The sequence below is a fragment of the Saccopteryx bilineata genome, chromosome 4 (genome assembly GCF_036850765.1).
Source record: "Saccopteryx bilineata isolate mSacBil1 chromosome 4, mSacBil1_pri_phased_curated, whole genome shotgun sequence".
In the NCBI taxonomy this organism is placed as follows: domain Eukaryota; kingdom Metazoa; phylum Chordata; class Mammalia; order Chiroptera; family Emballonuridae; genus Saccopteryx; species Saccopteryx bilineata.
Genome location: NC_089493.1, coordinates 72959010 through 72980255, shown reverse-complemented (window position 1 = coordinate 72980255; position 21246 = coordinate 72959010). Strand labels below are relative to the sequence as shown.

The 21246-nt window shown below is 43.2% G+C and overlaps 1 protein-coding gene across 10 annotated transcripts in view; it reads left to right on the top strand.

Moving 5' to 3' along the window:
• The window catches only part of SEMA6D (semaphorin 6D), a 452494-nt gene that overhangs the window by 418626 nt on the left and 12622 nt on the right, over nucleotides 1–21246 (top strand). For all 10 annotated transcript variants that reach the window (XM_066276515.1, XM_066276518.1, XM_066276520.1 and 7 more), the window contains 5 exons: nucleotides 19461–19623; nucleotides 20010–20121; nucleotides 20680–20740; nucleotides 20859–20921; nucleotides 21030–21131. In XM_066276515.1, the coding sequence (XP_066132612.1) occupies nucleotides 19515–19623; nucleotides 20010–20121; nucleotides 20680–20740; nucleotides 20859–20921; nucleotides 21030–21131 (447 nt within the window). In that variant the 5' untranslated portion in view covers nucleotides 19461–19514. The remainder of the gene's footprint in view (nucleotides 1–19460; nucleotides 19624–20009; nucleotides 20122–20679; nucleotides 20741–20858; nucleotides 20922–21029; nucleotides 21132–21246) is intronic.

Here is a 21246-nt window from a genome sequence, read left to right as displayed (position 1 = left end):
TTCCACACAAGAGCACCTGAGCAAGGAGGCTCCCTGACCTTAGGGGAGGGTCGCTACTGTACCCCTGCCCTGTCATTTCTGGGAACAACTTAAAGGCTTTGATGTTCAGTCAAAGATAGTAGGGAAGAGGCCTCTGACCACTTCAAAGATGGAGGTAGGAACAAGAGGTGGAAACCAACTCCCAAGACCTACGGTGGGCAGGATCTCAGCTCGCTTCCCGCAAGAAACTTCTTTCTTATATTTTATTGTTTCATAGAAACTTTGTTTATTTGTCTGATACAGTTAGACTAGAAGAAGAGATGTGGGGGCCACTGCTGTCTGTGTCTTAGAATAATACTCATAAAATCAAGCTACAAATATGACCATATTCTTATCTTAAATTATAAACAGCTCTTTCTTCTTTCTTTTATTTTACTTACCTCTTTCTGGTGCAGTGATTAAGATTACAGACACGGCTGCCTGACCTGTGGTGGCGCAGTGGATAAAGCATCGACCTGGAAATGCTGAGGTCATCGGTTCGAAACCCTGGGCTTGCCTGGTCAAGGCACATATGGGAGTTGATGCTTCCTGCTCCTACCCCCTTCTCTCTCTCTGTCTCTTTTCTCTCTCTCTCTCTCTCTCTCTCTCTGTCTCTCGCCCTCCTCTCTCTCTCCTCTCTAAAAATGAATAAATAAATTAAAAAAAATTACAGACACGGGAGCCACGGTTCTTTGTTTTGTGACTGAAGGCAGATGACCTCTTTATTTTCTCATCTGCAAATTTGGAAAAGGAGCAGCAACCACGGGGGTGCCTATCGCAGGGCCTGGTGCTTGCTCAGCATTCGCCCATGGCTTGTTAGGATCGTTACGGTCTCCACTTTTCTGGCCTCCAGCATGTGCACATTACATGTAAACCCAGGTGGGTCACGTGAAAATAAAAGTGAGTATGTAAACAGACTGCTGTCTTCATGGAGCAGGCACAGGAAATATTTCATGTATGGGCGCATGAACTGATATCCACTAATATGCCATAGATCCTGCCTTCCAGGAACTCCCAGTCTAACTCGAAAGACAAGCAAATAGGTGGCCAGTGCTACCCACCATGATGAACCTGTAGTCTAAATGGATGCAGTGTTATGAAAAGAGACCAGAGAGAAGGATGGGAAGGGGCTCACATTAATGATGGGTCCTAAGGGACAATTAGGAACTTGCGAGTGAGAGAAGCCTTGGCAGGGGGTCCGGGTCCGGAGAACAGTGGGAGCCCACAGCAGGAGCCTCCGTGGGGCCTGAGATGTGCAGAGTAGCTATGTTCATGGAAATAGGAATGTTCATATCTACTTGAGTTAAAGCTTAAGCGATACCGGTGTACCATGCTGATCAAACGGTGACTAAATAAAGCACTGATAATAATACTACATCTTCACACTTGTATAGCACCTTTATGACTTACACAGTATTTTTATTCACATTTTCTCACTTGTCCCTTTAATAAACCATGGTGAGGTAATCAGCGGCAATGCTCCCTTATCTCACCTCAAAAGAGGTGACAGTGTGTGGGAGGCCACAGAAGCCCATGCTTTGGGGTCCCTTGGAGCCTTCTCAGCCACCTCTATTTCTTCCTGTCCCTTGGGCAGGTTGGATGCTGCAGAAAGACAGAGCAAGCAGAGAAGGCGTGATCGACTGACGTGAGACAGATGGAGCTCAGCTTGGGGCCTGGGAATGTGTAACCCGGTGGCTGGAGGTGGAGCTCAGGGCCTAGATTAGAGCGTCCCTAAAAGCAGTGCCCCCACGCCCATTGGGTTGAAGAGTATGCCTGCAATAATGGCGGTCTCCCCTTGAGTTTCTCACACCTCGAAGGCCCTCTGGAACCTTCAGCGTGTACAACACGAAGGAGACAGCTCTCCCTTCTCCCCAGCGTGGTCCGGACACAACCGCTTGGAAAGAAACCTAGAGGTCCCTCTGTGTTTTCTCTCCAAATCCTTACAGAGTTCTTTGCTTATGCTGGTTGTGACCCCACTCTATCCCCATAGCCTTTACACAAAAGACCCCAAACCCTCCACCTTCCCAGGTTCTACCATCCTTTTTTTTTTTACCAAGGAGGCATAATTCTAGAAAGGGTCGGCGGTGAAAGGAAAGCCAGCCACACTTTTCCCTCAAAGGTAATTAAGCTAATTTCTCTCAGTCTTTAAAGCCTATTTCTATGCCTAAAGCAACACTCTTTTCTATACCTCCCAGATGCTTCCGGTGACCAGGATAGACTTTGTGACCCCAGGTCCAGGGCACACTGGTCATTGTAGGAAGTGGGCCAGAGAATGTCACTGGGGCATTGTCCATCCCAGCAGTTGCAAACGCAGTGGAAACCCCAGTCTCTCTTGGTCAAATCAACAGCTATGAGAGGGAATGCCTTCCACAGGTCCTGCAGCATACCGTCAGGGTGTGTGTGTGTGTGTGTGTGTGTTCACTACTGCAGACTGCGGGTGACCTGGCATTAGCAGTTCACTCTCAGTGGGAAAAATACTCTTTGGAGATTTTTTGACTTTTCAACAAACAAATATTAACCTGTGTACCAACCACTTGTAAAGGAATTCCTTTTTGACCATAAAGGACATGGTCTCTGCACTCAAGGAACTCACAGTGTGGGATGGGGGGAGGGGAGGGGAAGTTCACAAAGCAAGGAAATGTAATATTGTTTGGTACGTGCTCTGATGAAAAATGAGCCCAGATTTTGGTGGCAGAAGGAGGAAAAGAGGGAAAAGCCTGGTGGGAAGTGGTTTCTGATTAGGAATTGGCCATGAAAGGAGGAGGAAGGGGCATTCCAGGTGGTGGGCATGGCACATGCAGAGAAGGAGAGGTTAGGAGAAGCCGGTCTGTTGTGGAGTTAGGTGAAGCCACACACCCAGAACATGGGGGGCTGAGAGGAGCATCGTCCTACTGCTGTCCTTTCATCCTGCTGGGGCCTCATATTATTAAGATCGCTTGTGACTCACTGTAGAACCTAGCTTTTATATTTGTCTACACAAATTCACTTTGAGCGTCCTTGAGGTCAGCCACGGAGGTGATGGAGCCGTGGGCCTGGAGACAGGTGCCCCAGAAGCCTCATACAAACTGTGACCTTGAGCAGTTCTTTAGCTCTTCTCTGGTACAGTGCAGATTCATTGACTAACTCGGAAAACATGCTGTAAGTAGGTACTGGACACTATGGTGGGCTATAAAGATAAAGAAGAGAATAGAGCAGATATTAACTTCTGTCCTCCTGAAGCTGATGTGAAGTTCAGTAGAGATAATAATTTCTGCCCTAAACTTTTAAGGACCGAAATAGATAAGGCATATTTGTTTTGGAAAGCATAAGATGCTATAAAAGTGAAAGCTCATTGCCCAATCTCTCATCTATGACAGATATCGCTGAGACCTGTGAGTCCCTGACTCCACCCTCACACCCAGAAGTTAATGAAATATCTCCATCAGTTACAAAGTACATTTGAGGAGGCCGAGACACCCAGCGGTCCTGGGTGTGTGTGACCTGTGGGAGGGCCTGCACCACTTTACTCCTGGGCCCAGGGAGGCTAGAAGTGCTACCTCAAGGCAGTATTTCCCAAGACTACATGTTTATGAGAAGGGAATAATTCATCCTTTGCCATCCTTTCTGGGACACCATCAGTGCCCAATCCACATTCATGCACGCCCTTGGAGACTCATCGGGTGTTCGGTGCATCGGCCAGTCTGTACCCCAAAGCCCATGTGGTTACAGGTCAGAGGCAGGATGGTAGTACTCTCCTGTCTGGGGTTCAGGGGAAGCACATACTTTCTACTGTAGCCTAGGCAACGCCAATGCCATAGGAAAAACTTAGGTGTCAATTGGGGATCATCTTGATTTTGCTAAAGAACCTTTCGTGACCCAGACACCAAATTCAGAAGCCTGGACTCTAATGACTTGGGGGAAGCCTTAGAGCAGGGGTCCCCAAACTTTTTACACAGGGGGCCAGTTCACTGTCCTTCAAGACTGTTGGAGGGCCAGGCTATAAAAAAGAAATATGAACAAATCCCTATGCACACTGCATATATCTTATTTTAAAGTAAAAAAACAAAACGGGACAAATACAATATTTAAAATAAAGAACAAGTAAATTTAAATCAACAAACTGACCAGTATTTCAATGGAAACTATGGGCCTGCTTTTGGCTAATGAGATGGTCAATGTCCGGTTCCATATTTGTCACTGCTAGCCATAACAAGTGATATGACGCGCTTCCGGAGCCGGGATGTGTGCATCCTGCGTCACCGGAAGTACTGTACTACGTGAGCGACGCTGCTACATACAATACTCCAGGAGCACAGGATATGGATGCTGACCACCAATGAAAGAGGTGCCCCTTCCAGAAGTGTGGCGGGGGCAGGATAAATGACCTCAGGGGGCCGCATGTGGCCCGCGGGCAGTAGTTTGGGGACTCCTGCCTTAGAGAGTATTCAGATTCTGGCCCCACCTCTCACTGCAGAGAGAAGGAACCTGAAGCCAGAGGAGGCGAATTGGCTTTCTCATGGCCTCTCTGTTTTCCAGAGGCTGAGTCAAAGGTAGAATCAGGAGTTCTTTAACAGGCTCTTATCTCCAGGTGTGTTTGCTGTCTGGGGAAAGATTAACGTCCCCTGGGGTGGTTCAGAAAGGCAGGTGAGAATAAATGTAGATAAGGTTCGTATGACGTTTGAAGCGTAATTATCTCCAACAATAACATTACAACAGCACAACCCTTCCTCAATGCCTTTAGCCTTGAACAGGCTTCCTGGTACTCACTTGCTCACAGAATACGTGCCAGGAAGCCTGGTACACTCTTAATAACTCATTTAATTCTCACAGGAACTCTGTGAGGTAGCTGTTGGTATTTTCCCCAATTTACAAGGAAACGGAGGTACAGAGCAGTTAACCAGCATGCTCAAGGGCAGGTAAAGGAAGAGGAGGGGACCAGAAGGGCATTCCAGGTGGTGGGCACGGCACATGCAGAGGCAGAGAGGCAGGAGAAGCCGTCTGTTGTGAAGTTAGGTGAACCCACACACCCAGAACATGGGGCCCTGAGAGAAGTGTCATCCGAATGCTGTCCTTGGGTCCTGATAGGGGCTCTCACATTTGTAAGATTGCTTGTGAATGTCACTGTGGAACCTGGTATTTATTTTTGTCTACACAAGCCCATTTTGTGGTTATAGATCCAAAAGCAGGATTGTGGGTAGTGAAGTGGAAAAGCCAGAACTCCTACCTAGGCAGTGGGCTCCAGAGTTCATGTCTGTGGTCACGTACTGACTGCTTGGCCTTCAGTCAGACTCCACCCCCCCTAGGAGAAAAGGCCCAGTGTTTTTCACAACCCCAGGGTGTTTAGTCAATTAGAAAACTCACCAATTGACACCAATTTGTCTGACCACCCATTTTGCCTCTGTGGACCCAGTGGTTCTGAAAGCTCATAGGTGTCAAATATGGAGCCCAGGCAGAGATCTACTGGTGTCATGGTGAATTGCCCCAGGGCCAGTCTGTGAGAGCTTTTACTGTCATAAAATTCACTTGGGCCACTTATTGTTCTCACTCACGGTTATAGCTTCCTGTTTAGTCCAGAGCTCTGGGCTGAACCTAACATCCTGGGACCTCATTTCAGTAGGACAAAATTATTCCTTTTTAGACTCACAGGGAGATGTAACAAGAGTACAATTGTGTGTTCTCTTAAAAAAAAAAAAATACATTTTTAAAAATAAGTCAACTGAATTTTAAGGGAATATGAGTAACTGTAATGCCTCTTTCAGAACATTTAGTAATCATTCTCCATGTTTGCCATAGACAAGCAACTGTGCTGTGTTTTCAAATGCAGAGGGCAGACGTAAGGGCCATATTTTTGGCAATGGAAAACCACAGGATTTGAACCAGGAATTCTTGTTTAAAAATGTTATAAAGGCCATTTTTCTTTTTTTTTTTTGCATTTTTTTGCATTTTTCTGAAGCTGGAAACAGGGAGAGACAGTCAGACAGACTCCCGCATGCGCCCGACCGGGATCCACCCGGCACGCCCACCAGGGGGCGACGCTCTGCCCACCAGGGGGCGATGCTCTGCCCATCCTGGGCGTCGCCATGTTGCGACCAGAGCCACACTAGCGCCTGGGGCAGAGACCACAGAGCCATCCCCAGCGCCCGGGCCATCTTTGCTCCAATGGAGCCTCGGCTGCGGGAGGGGAAGAGAGAGACAGAGAGGAAGGCGCGGCGGAGGGGTGGAGAAGCAAATGGGCACTTCTCCTATGTGCCCTGGCCGGGAATCGAACCCGGGTCCTCCGCACGCTAGGCCGACGCTCTACCGCTGAGCCAACCGGCCAGGGCCAAAGGCCATTTTTCTTTTCTCAGAGTTGTTTAACCCTTCCATGAACCCTCCAACCATACTGGTTTAAATCATGACATCACCTGGGAACCTCTGGTGAGGTGTTTTACAGACTATAAAACACCAAGACCAAGGTTCCTTCATTTAGAGCAAATTTCTGCTGTTGTTGGCAGTGATGATAAACATAGATCACTGGACTGTCCTGACATCTGGGTTCTGAGCTGCCTTAACCATTCTGGGATCACAGGTCCCTTAATTTATCTGCTTTCCCCCCCCAGGAATAGCAGCAGCGCCCATCCTCCGTCCTTGCCTGGGTATTTTTCCTGTTCTTTGAAAGCTGAGAAGGTGTAGAGCAGGGGTCCCCAAACTACAGCCCACGGGCCACATGCGGCCCCCTGAGGCCATTTATCCGGCCCCTGCCACACTTCTGGAAAGGGCACCTCTTTCATTGGTGGTCAGTGAGAGGAGCATAGTTCCCATTGAAATACTGGTCAGTTTGTTGATTTAAATTTACTTGTTCTTTATTTTAAATATTGTATTAGTTCCCATTTTGTTTTTTTTACTTTAAAATAAGATATGTGCAGTGTGCATAGTGATTTGTTCATAGTTTTTTTTTTTTTAGTCCGGCCCTCCAATGGTCTGAGGGACAGTGAACTGGCCCCCTGTGTAAAAAGTTTGGGGACCCCTGGTGTAGAGGATAATAGAAGCTGGGGCTCCGCAGTGGTGGCATTAGTCAAGCCAGTAGAATCAGAACAAACATGCTCTACTTCTGTCATCCCTGCCCAGAGGGCAGGACCAGGCATGGACCCAGGCCCCATTATCCTGAACAGAATGTCATGTGCAGGCCATATGGCGGACCTAGCAGGTCATCTGGTAGAATAAGCCAGTGTTCCAAAGACAGGCAGAGTCCTTTGGCATCTTGCTCATCCCTTGGAACCCTGTGCCCTTCCTTTGTCTGGGGTGGTTCCTCTCCTGGAGGCCTGGCTGGGACGACTGTGCAAAGGAGATAAAAGAAAAGGCTTTTTTTTTATTCCTTCTGTTACTGGTTAGCCCTGAAAGCCCTGTGGTCCTCCCCGAAAACACGACACCTAATTGGGTTCGTTTCTGCCAGAGCCATCTTCTGCTCTCTGTTATTTTTCTTTTGTGATTGGAGAAGGTTCCTGTGTTTTATATTTTCACAAAGCTAGTCTTCATTGTTACCTCTGAAGAAGTTGATGTGTTTTGTCATCTGTCTGGATAGCAGATTCTCTGTGCTTGGATATTCAGCTCATCCTCTCATTAGTCTCTTATGTAATTTTCACTTTAAATGAAGACTGTTTCCGGGACGATTTAGCTTTAAACTGTTACCTAACTGCATGCATGCAGTAAGGGCTGACAGGCAAAAATTTGCAAGCAAGTTGTCACTAGGATTTTGCTCGTCATGCCAGGGTGCTGATCAGAGGTCAAATTCTGGGATCTCTGTTCAGATTTGCTTAAAATTTGGCAGAGACAGGTTAGAGCCTGTTTGTGTCCCTTCCTGCCCAGCGCCTTTTAAGTTCCGTTCCTCTTTGAATTATTAATATTTGTCCAGAAGCATTGAAAATTCAGACTTAAAGTGAAAAATCTTCCATAACTGCTGCTTTAATTTTTCAGGAAACTTCTTTAAATAAGCAGCTTTTCCTTATGCATATAAAATATAATTAAAATAAACACAGTTGACCCAACTTTTAGGAAAACATTGGTTTTAAAAACAAGGCATTAATAAAAAACACCCCGGGCTCTGGACCCCACAGTGAGCCCTGTTCTCCCTTCCCTGGTCTCTACCACCACCTCTCTTCTCCTGCCGGAATCTAGCTGCACGGGAAAAATCATCTAAGTGTATTAATACTGAGTTGGGGCTTATATGACACTCTAACACTACTTTATAACTGGGGAAAAGGCCGTCAGCCAGAGAAAAGAATTTCCCACTGCAGACTCTTTAGCCTCAGGCAGCCGTTAGGCATGCTGATTTTTATTTTATTTTTGTTTGTTGGGTAGTGGGGAGTCAAGTAAGCTTTCTCCTCTACCAGTCCCATGTGTCCTGCTCTTTAACCTCGGGAGTGGTTCTGCTTTCATGTGCTCTGAGAGAGCTGCAAAGTGGGCAGCTCAGTGGGAGGCGACAGAAATCACTTACGCCTTTGGGCTGCGTCCCCCACCTCCCCTGCACCTGAGAACACTCCATTAATTGGGTCAACGTGGAAAGAGGCATCGGTTGCTGACTGTAAGAACCTCTTGGTTTTGCAGCACCTGGAAACTCATGGTGTGTGAGCTGAGGAGGCCTGTGTGCCAATGCCGTAGGGAAACAATGGTGGGTTCGAGACTTCGGTTATTAGGGGTGATGGTGGAGAGGCGCTCATGATTTGGCATGAGTCTGGTCTTGTGTGCTACTTCCTTTGTTTGTTTCTTCCTCTGTTCATTAAATACTGACCGAGGACCTCCTAAGTGCCAGGCTCTGTACCTGCCGCTGGAGATAAAGAGGATGAGTAAGATGTCCTGTCTTCCTCGGGCAGCTCAGCCCGATGCAGCAAATGTGAAAATAAGTAACATCACTAGGAAGCGGCCTGTTCTGTATTAGAAGCATTTACATGGTATCATGGTGTGACCGGCTATCCTGAGGGGAGCAGTGTGGCCAAGGAAGAGAAATTTGGGGTGGAGGAAGAATGGGAAAGGGGAGAAGTCCAGGGATGTTTGGAGCTGATGTGTAGACAGTTTCTCAAAAGGCATTTTAGAGAGAATAGTGTACACAGAAGATACTGCTTAGTATCTTCTAAGATACTAAGAGTTTAGGTATCCCCCCCCCCCAGAGATTAGGTGGGGAAGCATTGGTTGCTGAAATATGTAGAAACTGGCAAGAATCAGGTTGTGGAAGACGTTGTAAACCTTGCAAATAAGTTTGGACTTTATCATATAGGTCTTTCAGAACCTTAAAAACTGTTTTTTGATAGGGAAGTAACATGATACCATTTGTGCTTTGAAAAGATCATTCTGGTGGCTTTGTGGAGAATGAGGTAGAAGTCCAGGAAAGCAGAAACCAGTTAAGAGTGGACTCTGGGACAATGATGAGAAAGAATCAATAGGGCGTGGCGACAGATTGGAAAGAGGATAATGAAAAGGGAGAGATCTAGGATGACTCCCAGGTTTAAGGCTTAAATGACAAAGTAGGATATCAAAAACATCAACAACGATATTATTAATGGCTATAATTATTGGATTGGAACCTTACCAGGCACAAAGGGTTTGGCTACTAGCTTTACATATATTATTTCATTGAAAAATTGTAATAATATTACTGCTATAATTATCTTAACTTTGGACAGGAGAACTTGAGACTTTGAGAAGGGAAGTAACAGGAATGTCCCAGGCCCCATGGCAGATAAGCGATAGTGCATGAATTTGAACCCAGCCACTCTGAGCTCAGAGCCTGAGGGGAATTTAGCAGGAGGATTAGTCAAGGCAAAGTATCTTACGTTCAGTTTTGCACATAACACATTTAAAGTACCTATATTTTACAGAGGTCAAAATATTTAGCAGAGAGCTGGACAGCTGGGTCTAGAACTGAAGGATGTGGTCTGTGCTGGACATGTAGAATTGGTACTCCCCAGTTTGCAGGTGGTAGCGAAGAAGGCGGGTGTAACGTTGGGTGACTCTCAGAAGAGCCAGGATGGAACCAGGAAGAGCCACATGTAAGGGTGCATGTGCTCAGACAAGTTTCAGAAGGTTGCTGAGGTGAAGGTGGAGTTTGAAGATCTGATGGAGGGACTGGTATGATTCAATTCCTCAGGGAGCTGAAAGAAGATTTAAAATGAGGATTGACTTGATTTGGGCAATTAGGTGGTTGATGGACAGGCAAGAGCTGAAGTTACAATGAAGTGGGTTAAATTATTTTTTTTAAGAAGTGAGAAAATGTAGACAATGGGCTCAGACTACAAGGTTGGCTGGAGAAGTTGGTGAGAGACAGGCAGCTTCAAAAACAGGGGAGATACTATTTTTTATGGGGGCCACTGGAGATGTTGGTGTGCAGGTAGAAGAGGTCGAGCCTGAGAAGCAGTGGAGTTTACACTAGGACGTTTATCCAAGTAGGTGGGGGGAGTAGGAGTCTTCCTTCCAGCCCTCAGAAAGAGATAATGGACTCATAGTGAAAAAAAATGTTCCTTCACTTTCAGTTTACCCACCTCTTATTATATATATGAAGAAACTCAAGCTAGAAAAGTGAAGTGACCTGACCTGTCCATGGTCGCACTATAAGGCTACATCCCTATGTCCTTGGAGGATAGCATCCCTCCTGCTACCTGGCCCCTTCCTCTCCTCCTGCAGTGGGAGAGGAGAATCCCCGAGATGTTTCTCATGGCTCTGAGGCCCCCGGCCTGCACAGTGGCTCTCCCTGCTTTTTCAGAATGCATGCCCTTCCAGATTCTGACATGTCAGCAGAGCTTCAGCCCTGTGGAGGGGGCATGAGAGCTACTGTCATTTCCTTAACATGCCGTGGAGCAAGGTTTTATATATTTAATGATAAGGTGTCATTAACAGCAGCGCTGGAAGCCTCTGTTTCACCTGAGCACCCAAGTTCCTAGAGGGAGGAAGGGTCTCAGAGTTAAGAGCCTTTCACCACCTCTTCCTGGTCCAAAGGAAGGGAGAATATATTTGTTCACACATACATTGCACCTGGACTCCAAACCTGGGTGCCATAAAAGATGGCATGTGGGTAGGATGCGGTAGCAAGAGATTCCTTAAATGAGAGGGCTGATGCTCTCCCAAGACCTCATCAATCGAGTTACTTGGTGAGCCTAGAAGCAAGTAGCAGCTATCCACAGTGCTCAGAAGGGCCCTTGCCTCAACTTTACTTACGGGTCTTCTGTACCTGTATGTATCTAGAGGTGGTTCATGATCCCTTTTCACCTTCTTACCATCCAGAAGTTATGCTGTCTGCCTGGTTGTCATACAATTCTGATTAAATGCTGATTTTGAGCACTGGTTAAAATCCACAGCCCTGTAGAGAACACACTGCCTAGAAGTTAGACATGTGAACGCTATATAAATATAGGCCTCTCTTTTGTCATTGACCTTTAGTTACAACCCTCTGGCTTGGTAGGCTCCAAGGAATAGCAATTAACTTGTTTCTCTATTCTTTTTCAATCTACCCAAACCCATTGCTTGCTCTTTTTCCATTTGGTCATGTGGGGCTTTTGGGTGGTATTGTAAGTCCTGTGACCCCAGGGGCTGACATTCCCATGGACTGCAACATGAGCTGTGCGCACTGGAATTTCATGGACTATAGAGTGAAGTGATGCCCCTCATGCTGCAGATCTAGTACCCCCATTCTCTTCTATAGTTCATAGCTCTCAACTAAAAGAGTGAATGCTATCGGAGAGTAGGGTGCCCACCTTCTCTGGGTCTACTGCCCTTTTTTGTTATTTATTTATCAGTATTGAATAAATCCAAATTAAATAAGAATGCTAATCTTGCCCTAAGAGATTCAGCAGGGTTATGGTGATTCAGGACACATGATTAGTTCTTTTGTTTATTCCTTCATTCATAGTTGTCTCAATTATTGACAACAATAAGATATGTTTGCCCCAGGGGACTGAGAAGAAGCTTCCGTAGGCTCTGAAAAATTAGGAGAACTTAACCAGGCCAAGGATGGCAAAGAAGGGCCGCCTAGAAGAAAAGTAGAAGAGGCCTGGTGGAAGTAACACACTCCAGGGCTAGAAACAGAGCCAGGGTGCTAAAAGCACAAGTTAGGAGGAAGAGGCTTGAGCTAAGACGGGAGAGGGAGGTGGGACTCAGAACACAGAAGGCCATGGTGCAGAGGTCTGGGCTTTCTCCTAAGAGTATAGGAAGTTACTGAAGATGATGAGATTATGTGATGACATTTATCATCTAAGAGTAATTTTTGCTTCATCTAGAAAATGAATGGGAGACTAAGAGACAGACAGAGAGGTTGGTAAAAGGGCAGAAGATTATGATACAAGGGAAGGCAAGGAATGGAAGTGTTTTAAAAAGCTGTGAATACGCAGCTGTGTCTAGAAGAGCTATTGAGCAATTGGGTGAGACAGGCCTTATTGCATTAAGTTACCTGGAGGCCATCAGTGCCTTTACTGAAAGGCATTGAGAGAAGAGCTCAACAGAGGAAGTACAAAAATGAGTGGGAGGTAAAGAAATGACAACAGTTAAGAGTAAAAAAAAAAAAGTTTTTTCAGTGTCTGTGAATGGAAAGAAAGAGACAAATGGTGGCGGGAGGAAGATCTGGGGTCACTGTAGCTTTTCTTACTCTTTTTTTAGATGGGAAAGGCTTTGCAAATTTAAGTGCTGATGTGTAGTATTTAATTGATACAAAGTTACAGAATACCTAGAGAGAAAAAAATATCGGGGGTTTTTCTGTTTCAGAAAGGACAGAAAAGATTGGGTTGAAACATGCAGAGAGGAGTTGAGGGGTGAAATATGCTCTTAAAACAGGAGAGAAGGAGGAAGAACTAGATGAACATGCAGATAAGTTGATGTATTTGGTAATGGGAAGAGAGTATGGAAAATGTTCTTATCTACAGCTGCTATTTTCTTGAAGTAGCTAGGGGGTAGGAGGAAAGATTGCAGTAGAGTAAGGAGAGAGGACTGATTAGTACCTTGAGGAAAACGGAAAGAATTTAAACTTACTGACTTGGGGAATGAGAAAATCTAGTAAAGAAACAGGATCCACATGGAGTTTTAGAACACTAGCTATAGCTGGTGATCAGGAATCCTGTGATATAACTACCAGATCGCCCCAGAGTGTGGTTGCCTTTGCTAGTGCTCAGCTCCTCTGGGGTGGTTACGGACGGTGAATGGCTGAGTTCGTCCAAGGTAAGAACTTTGCAAGAAAGTCTGACAGAGACAAAAAAAAAATGAGGGAATCTAGAGTATGGGCAAATGTGTTGTTGAAATGAGAGACTGTGGACTATGGCACGTGAGGTGGATAAAGTTGAATGTCAAGATTGGGGAAAGGTATTGAATTGGAAGGGAGAACAGTTAGTAAAACAGAAGGCTGAGGAGGAGGACAATCAGTCATAGTGAAAGTGGGCTGACAGGCAGGCTGGGAAAACCAGAGATGGGGATCAAAGCATATAGTGCTTGATTTTATGATTTCTAAGGGGAAGAAGCTATAGCTGATAACAAGTCCCAGAGTGGAACCATGCACTATGCCTACTAAAGTCTGTGAAATGTTTTTCTTAGAGAGTGACTGGGAAATTATTCACTGAAAGAGTGGAGGAGAAGCAGAATCTCAAGGAGGCAGACTTTTTTTGTAAGATCATAGAAGCCCATGTCTGGGAGAATCATGGGGACACTGGGAAGACCAACTCCACTTTCAGATCCTTAGGTGGATGGAATATGAGAGTATAAGCAGCCCCTTTTTTAGAAATGGCCTCTCCAGACAGGAGAGCTTTATAAGCACAAGGTATCTATCTGCCTGGGTTCATTGGCCTGGGGATAAAGTATGCCTATTCCATGTCCAAATTCTCATTTCCTTTGAACTAAGAGAGCTTTCAGAGAGGTGAAGACTATATACTCATTTCTCTGTCCAGGATTTATTAATTTCAAATGTGGCTACTGTGCTGTAACCCTAAAAAGAACTTGCATTAACCAACCCTCTACATTCTTCTGCTTAAAGAATCCCTTTCAGAATTTCTTTTAGTTTGAGTCTGCTAAAATGAAATCTCTCAGTTTTTGTTTGTCTGAGACACTTTGTTTTGCCTTCATTTTTGAATAATGTATTCACTGGTCATAAAATTCTAAGCTGGAAATTTATTTTCTTTCAGCACTTTAAAAATGTCATTCTATAGTTTACTGGAGTCCATTGTTTCTATTGATAAGTCAGCTGTCAGTATTGTTCTTCTTTGAATGTAATATGTCTTTCAGCTTTTTTTTTTTTAATTTTTTTTTTTAATTTTTATTTATTCATTTTTTAGAGAGGAGAGAGAGAGACAGAGAGGGAGAGAGAGGAGAGAGAGATGGGGGGAGGAGCTGGAAGTATCAACTCCCATATGTGCCTTGACCAGGCAAGCCCAGGGTTTTGAACCAGCGACCTCAGCATTTCCAGGTCGACGCTTTATCCACTGCGCCACCACAGGTCAGGCCATCTTTCAGCTTTTAACCTTTTTTTGTCATTATGTTTAGCATCTTAACTATGGTGTGTTTAAATATGATTTTTTTTTTTTTTTTTGTATTTAGAAGGTTTAGAAGGTTTTAAGAGTTTCTTGAATGTGTGACTGTGGTCTTTTGTCAATCTTGAATAAGAATGTAGCCATTATCTTGTCAAATATTGCTTCTGTTCATTTCTCTCCCCCACCTTCTCAACACCGCCACTCTCAGGGATTTGGTATGTTGGGTCTTTTCACAGGATCCTCTATGTCTCTTAGTCTCTTATCCATTTCTTTCAACATTTTTTGCTTTCTATGTTTCTGTTGGATACTTCCTATTAACCCATCTTCCAGTTGAAAAATCCTCTCTTCAGCTATAAGAAATATATTGCTAAAAATATCTATTAAGAAGTTCTAGTTATTATGCTTTTTAGTTATTATGCTTTTTAGTTGTATAATTTTTATTTAATTATTTTTAAATACCACGTTTTTTGCTCCATAAGATGCACTCTTCCTCCACAAAAGTGAAGGGGGAAATGCCCATGCATCTTATGGAGCAAAAAATATGGTATTTTATTAAATATTTTAACACACCATTTGGTTCAGAATATTTTTTTTTCTTATTTTCTTTCTTAAAATCCTAGGTGTGTCTTATGGTTAGGTATGTCTTGTGGAGTGAAAAATACAGTAGATTTCATTTCTCTGATAAATTATTGACCCTATCTTTTTTTCTTAGAATAAACGCAGTTATTTTTTAAAATCTATGTCAAGTAACTAATTGCTAGGTTACCTGTGGGACTATTTTTAATGTCTTTTTTTTTTTTTAGTCTGAGTTCTTGAAATGTCTAGTAACTGCTGCTTGAATTTGAGCATATTCTGTAAAATATTCTAGTCTCTGGATGATATTTTTCTCTAGAGAAGATTTATCTTATCTAACAAGTAGCCAGAGTAGGAGATAACATCCATCCAATCTAGGTCTTAGCTTACCAGAGGTCAAGTTGGAGATTTTGTAAGGTTTGGCCTTTTGGAATTTCTATAAGGTTTGGTGTTTCTCATGTTTGTCTCCCCTCCTTGAGGCACAGATCTTTAGAAGCCCAAACAAGAGCCTTTAGACATTTACTAGACCTCCTATACTCTGGTTTCTCTTCAGATCGCATAAATCTTTCGCCTTTTACTAGACCTCCTCCTCCTTGGTGCATCCTAAACTTGAGACTGCCAAACTTGGCTCTACTTTGTAACTATCCTTTCATCTTTATACAGTTTAGGAATTAGCAAATCCCAGAATGTGACACCAAGTGCTGAGTATGGGACTCATTTCATTCTACCACCTTTCGCTCAAGGATCCTGCCTCCCAAACCCTGGCTGTCCTGGTAGCTCTGAACTCCTTGTAAGAGCTTTCCTTATTTTAATTTGGCTTTAATGTCAGGAATATATGGAAGAAGCATTTATAATACCAAAAAATGACAAAATGTACTGACTGAGGTATCCCTGTTCTCTAGCTAAAGGAATAACATAATATAATTATGTTCTGTACTTCGAGCTTACACATAAGGAAGGTGGTTGGCTCCCTCCTCCCCCTTGGAGGCATCTATGTCTATGAAACTGGGCCTTAATCCTCCTAGAACACCCTAGCATTTATGAAGGCATACAGAAACAGTTTTGTAGTTGTACAAGATAAAAGAGCAAACATGTTTCTCCCTCTCCTGCTTTTTGCATTTTTGCCCAGTAAGATATAACAGTAGCAGTCATGAAAATACTCACAAAAATTTACTAGAGATCTACTGCAGGCCAGGTTCTATGTTAGATGCTTTACATAGATTATCTCATTTAATCCTTAGAAGGGCCTAGGAGGTAGAAAATATAATTATTTCTATCTTACATTGGAGGAAACTGAAGCTTAAAGAGGTTAAATGTACTTAAACAGAGTCCCCGAGTCAGGAAGTAAGTGGCCCAAGGAAGTCTGAACTCAGATTATTCTAACCCCAAGGTCTATGTTCTTTTCCAACATTGCATCCTGCCTCTTTACTTGCCCTTTTTCAACATAACAAGCTTCATGATTTTACTGAGTCCTAGAATTCTGAGATGCTTCCTTAAATAAGGTAGGAGTGATGTGTTCAGAGGGGGTTTACATGGAAATAAATCTCCTTCCTGGTACCTTTCTCTCTGGTTTTCCAGATCCTTTCCTTCCCAACTCAGCCTTACTTTGATGTATATTTTATATTAAATCCTTCAGTTTATATTTTCCATGGCAAATCTAAAAGTAATTCTTTTTAAAAATAAGGCCTCATGCAGGAACAGGAAGCAATTAGTGATGGGATTTTATTTTCGGAGGATGAGATTAGTGGGGGCGGGGTCTATGGCGAAATTGCTTTCTGCCACGTCAGATGAATTATAGGAAATGATAACTCAGCCAGCTGCTTGGCACTTGCCAGTGAGTCAGCAGTGAGTCCATCCTGGGTCTCAGTACTAGAGTTACAGCTGTGACACACTCTTCCTGGTAAGGCCCCTCCTTGCCCTGCTGTCTGGGGCATCTGCCCTGCTGTCTGGGGCATCTGGCCAGGATGTGAACCACTCAGTTATCTGTCCTTGTGGAGAAAGATTCACGCAACTGTCTCCTTTTTTACATGCAGTTATTTCTAAGTTTCTCCAACATTGATTGATGTTTCTTAATTTTCCCCTGATACCCTGTAAAAACATCCAAGGACTTTACTTCGAGACAATGAAGTTTAGAATTGATATCATAACAGAATTTGGCTCTTAGGGCGACATTTTGTATTTTTATACTGCTTCAACTTTCTAGGGTCTTTATAAATGGCCAGACCTTGTGGAAAAGCAAGACAGGAAAATGCTACTTCTGGAGAAGTGGTAGGTTGAAAGAGGCCATCTCATCATGATTAAAATAGGTGCACATGGCAAGAAGACTGGACCCAAGTCATCATAGTTCTTGGGTTAAGATGGTAGGGTCATTGGTTTGTTTGTTTGTTTTCTCTACTTGCTTTTCTAGTTTTGATAAGGACTTAAGTGGTAAAATTTATTCTAAAGTAATCCTTTAGTATTTTAAAATAAATATTCAGCTGTGAGGAGAAAATGTGGCGAAATAGCTTTTGATATTTTACAACATCTTTTCGTAGCTCCACCTTAGACCTCAGGTCAAATTAGTCATATACACGGTGTCCAGAAGGAAATGGGTGAGGACTGACTTTGTTCAGAATTTCTTTGTGCAAGGCATTGAGTTCTTTTTCATCCTGTGGAAAAGGTGGTATTATCCACATACTAGAGATAAGGAAACTAACGGTCAGATTAAAGAACCTTTGCTGGGTCAGTCAGCTAGCAAGTTCAAGTCAGACCACCAACACAGTGCACACTCTTTCAACTGAGAACAAAACCATGCTGCCCCAGATCCCGCTAACTTACTGCTAGATTGATTATCCATTGAGAAAATCTGTATTGCAATATTGTTCTCTCTCTCTCTCTTTTTTTTTAAACTAGGATTCTAAAAATCACATAGACTGGCTTTTACTTTAATGAGAAAGAGAAATATTGAAAGCATTGCATAGAGTACATGTGCATCTGTGTGTTTGACATTAAGAAGATAAAAAAGGTATACATAGTAAGTGCCTGGTTGAGTGCTTGGACTCTCCCTGGAATGTGAAGTGATTCTCATCCTCTCCCCTAGAAGTTCTTAGATATATAAAACTGAAAACAAGTCTTAATGTTTTACTGTTTGATACAGTAGCTACAAGGCACCATTTTGGTAGTAGTATTGCGAAATGGAGCATTTACAGTTTCACAAAAATACCCATCAAGCTCCTAATTTATTTTTTAAATGAATGGATACCATTTAAAGATTTTTTTTTTAATTTTGGCAGTTAATATTATACAATTAATGCCGTAAGCTTTGTTGAGATATTGACATACATAGAAAATACTACAGAGGTGTAAATGTACAGTTTAATAAAATTTAACATATACATACACCTGTGAAATACCACGGCAATAAAAATAAAGATTGTATTCATTACCCCAGAAAGATGTTTTGTAATCCTATATGTTTGAAGGCAAAAGTCCCTCATCAATGTGATGAAAAGAGACTCAGGTGATCTGAGTCTGGGCTCTGCTGTCTTCCTAAATAGCTTCATGAAATTCAGTAAGTCCCTTAATTTTTCCAGCCCTTTGTTTTCTCGTCTGAAAAATGAGGAGGTTGGACGAGATGGTCCCCAAGGCCCCCCTATGGCTCTAAAGTCCAATAAAAATAAGAGGACAGGTGTACTTAGGGTATTGGTTTGTGTCCAAACGGTTTTATGTAAAAATGGAGACATCCCCAGTGGTCTGGTGGCAGCTGCGCTGCTTCATCCCTGCCCTGTTTTGCTTGATTGATTGATTGTGAAATCATTTCATTTCTTTAATTCTCTTTCCCCCTGATTCAAGGTCATTCCTGTCATTGCCTCTGTGTTGGTGTTACTAATTTAAGGAACTGTTCTACCTAAGAATTTAGGGCTAAGGCTTGAGTAATGCTGGGAACTTGTCAATGCTCTAACCCAAGATCAACTGAGGGGCGAAGGGACCATCAGATCCCTGGATATTGGCGAGACAGCCTGGGCATTTTTCTGAGGGACCGAGGAAAGCTGCACTGGATATATTTCAGGGCTGGGGGCAGGGAAGCAGATTGGAGTTTAATTAAAATTCTAATCCCAACATTGCCCATTTTCTTGCCAAGTCAGCAGCCAGCATTTCTGTTTGTGGTTCTGGGGATTTTGCTATGATGACATACACCGTTACCTTAAAAACTCTTGCAAATTTGCCTAAAATTTCCATATGCCTACCAGATGCTTTCGTCAGGCCTGGCACACTGCCATCTTGTGCTTGTGTTTTCAGAGGTACCTCTTCACCACGGCCAGGGCCCCTGCTGGGAGGAAGGCATGGGAGAGAGCTGGTGGTGAAGATGGAGCTGATTACAAATAAGGAAACAGGTTCATCACAGCATTGAGGTCTTTCCATACGGTTTCTCTTCTTTAGGTAGCTAAGTGGGATTTCTGAGGCGGGGCTGCTCCCACGGGACCTGGGCCCACCATGAGCTTCTTCCTGCTTTGTGCCTCCATGCTGCTCCTGATGGTGTCCCAGCTGAGGGCAGTCAGCTTTCCTGAAGACGATGAACCCCTTAATACTGTTGACTATCACTGTAAGTATTTGAAATACGTCCTCTTTTCCTAAGAAGGAGCTTTTCTGGTTTTGATTTTTCTAAACGTATTTGTTTGCAGAAAGAGTTTTCTATGCCTTAAAAGTGTTTTTGCATATTAACTTATCTATCATCGTGTTTGGAGAAAATGGGACAGTTTTGTTGGGTGCCTTTCTAAAGTAGCCCATACATAGGTTATATATTTTCTGTTAAAAAGAAAAGACCATTTGCTGACATCTACCGTCTTTTTATTCATTTATATTCAAGACCCGAAGAGAGGAATTTAGTTAAAACCCTTCTACAACTGGTATATACAGCTAATCAATGCTGTATATTGATTCTTTAGCTCCATAATCCTGACTGATGGTTTAGCCCATTTTTACTTGCAGATTCGAGGCAATATCCGGTTTTTAGAGGACGCCCTTCAGGCAATGAATCGCAGCACAGGCTGGACTTTCAGCTGATGCTGAAAATTCGAGACACACTTTATATTGCTGGCAGGTAATTTTCCTCTCGTTGGTTTATTAGATTAAAATTCTTTTCTCTTGTGGTGCTTGCATTAATGTGTCTAGTTCATGAAAAACTAATATGTGATTGTGATCAAAAATTGCAAGTGGACAAAAATATTCACAGAGAGGAGTCAGTGTTGTGTACCAGGAACAAAATACAGAGATGAAACCTTCCGTGGTGCTGTTTTATGACTGCCACCAAGAGACTGTACATCATTCTTTATTCTTAAAGCAGCAGGGGGAAAATTTTTTCTTTATTCTTCTTTAACTTGGAATTATTCGAGCAAATATGAGAACTATGTCAGTGCTAATACAAGTAGCAATTTAACCCATACCTGAAGAGAAGAGCTCTCTTTGCTCCCTAACCATGGTGATACATAAAAGCTTCTTACTAATGAAAAAGTATCCTGTGTTGACTTTGCTGGAGACAGAGAAAATCCCAATGATCTCCAAAACACAATAAAGGCAGATCTGTAAAAATAAAACAGGAGGCATCTTACCATTTTTATGCATGCCTGTGATAATGACTTGACTGCCTTGTTCCTAACAGGGATCAAGTTTATACAGTCAACTTAAATGAGATTCCCAAAGCAGAAGTAATACCAAGCAAGGTAAGCTCGTGGAGTTGGCAAATTGATTTGCATTCCCTCAAAAGTTGGATAATAATCCCCCTCCCTGCCCAGAATTTTCAGTTAAATGTTGAACTTGGGTTTTGCTTGATTCATGCAGAAACTGACATGGCGGTCAAGACAACAGGATCGTGAAAACTGTGCTATGAAAGGCAAACGTAAAGTAAGTAAAGCAGGCACGTGCCTGCTCCCTTCAGCCTTTCTGTGGTCTTGATCCCATAGTGTCAGCATATGCCATGGCTAATGTTAATGTAATTATTACTTTCCTTAGGATGAATGCCACAACTTTATTAAAGTGTTTGTTCCAAGAAACGATGAGATGGTTTTTGTATGTGGTACCAATGCATTTAATCCCATGTGTAGATACTATAGGGTAAGTATATTTTATCTGATGTGCTTTTGTTGTCCATCAATTTTTCTTCCTTCACTAGCATACTGTTAAATTCTGCTATCCCCTAGTCATTTGTTTTATCCATAATGCTATGGAA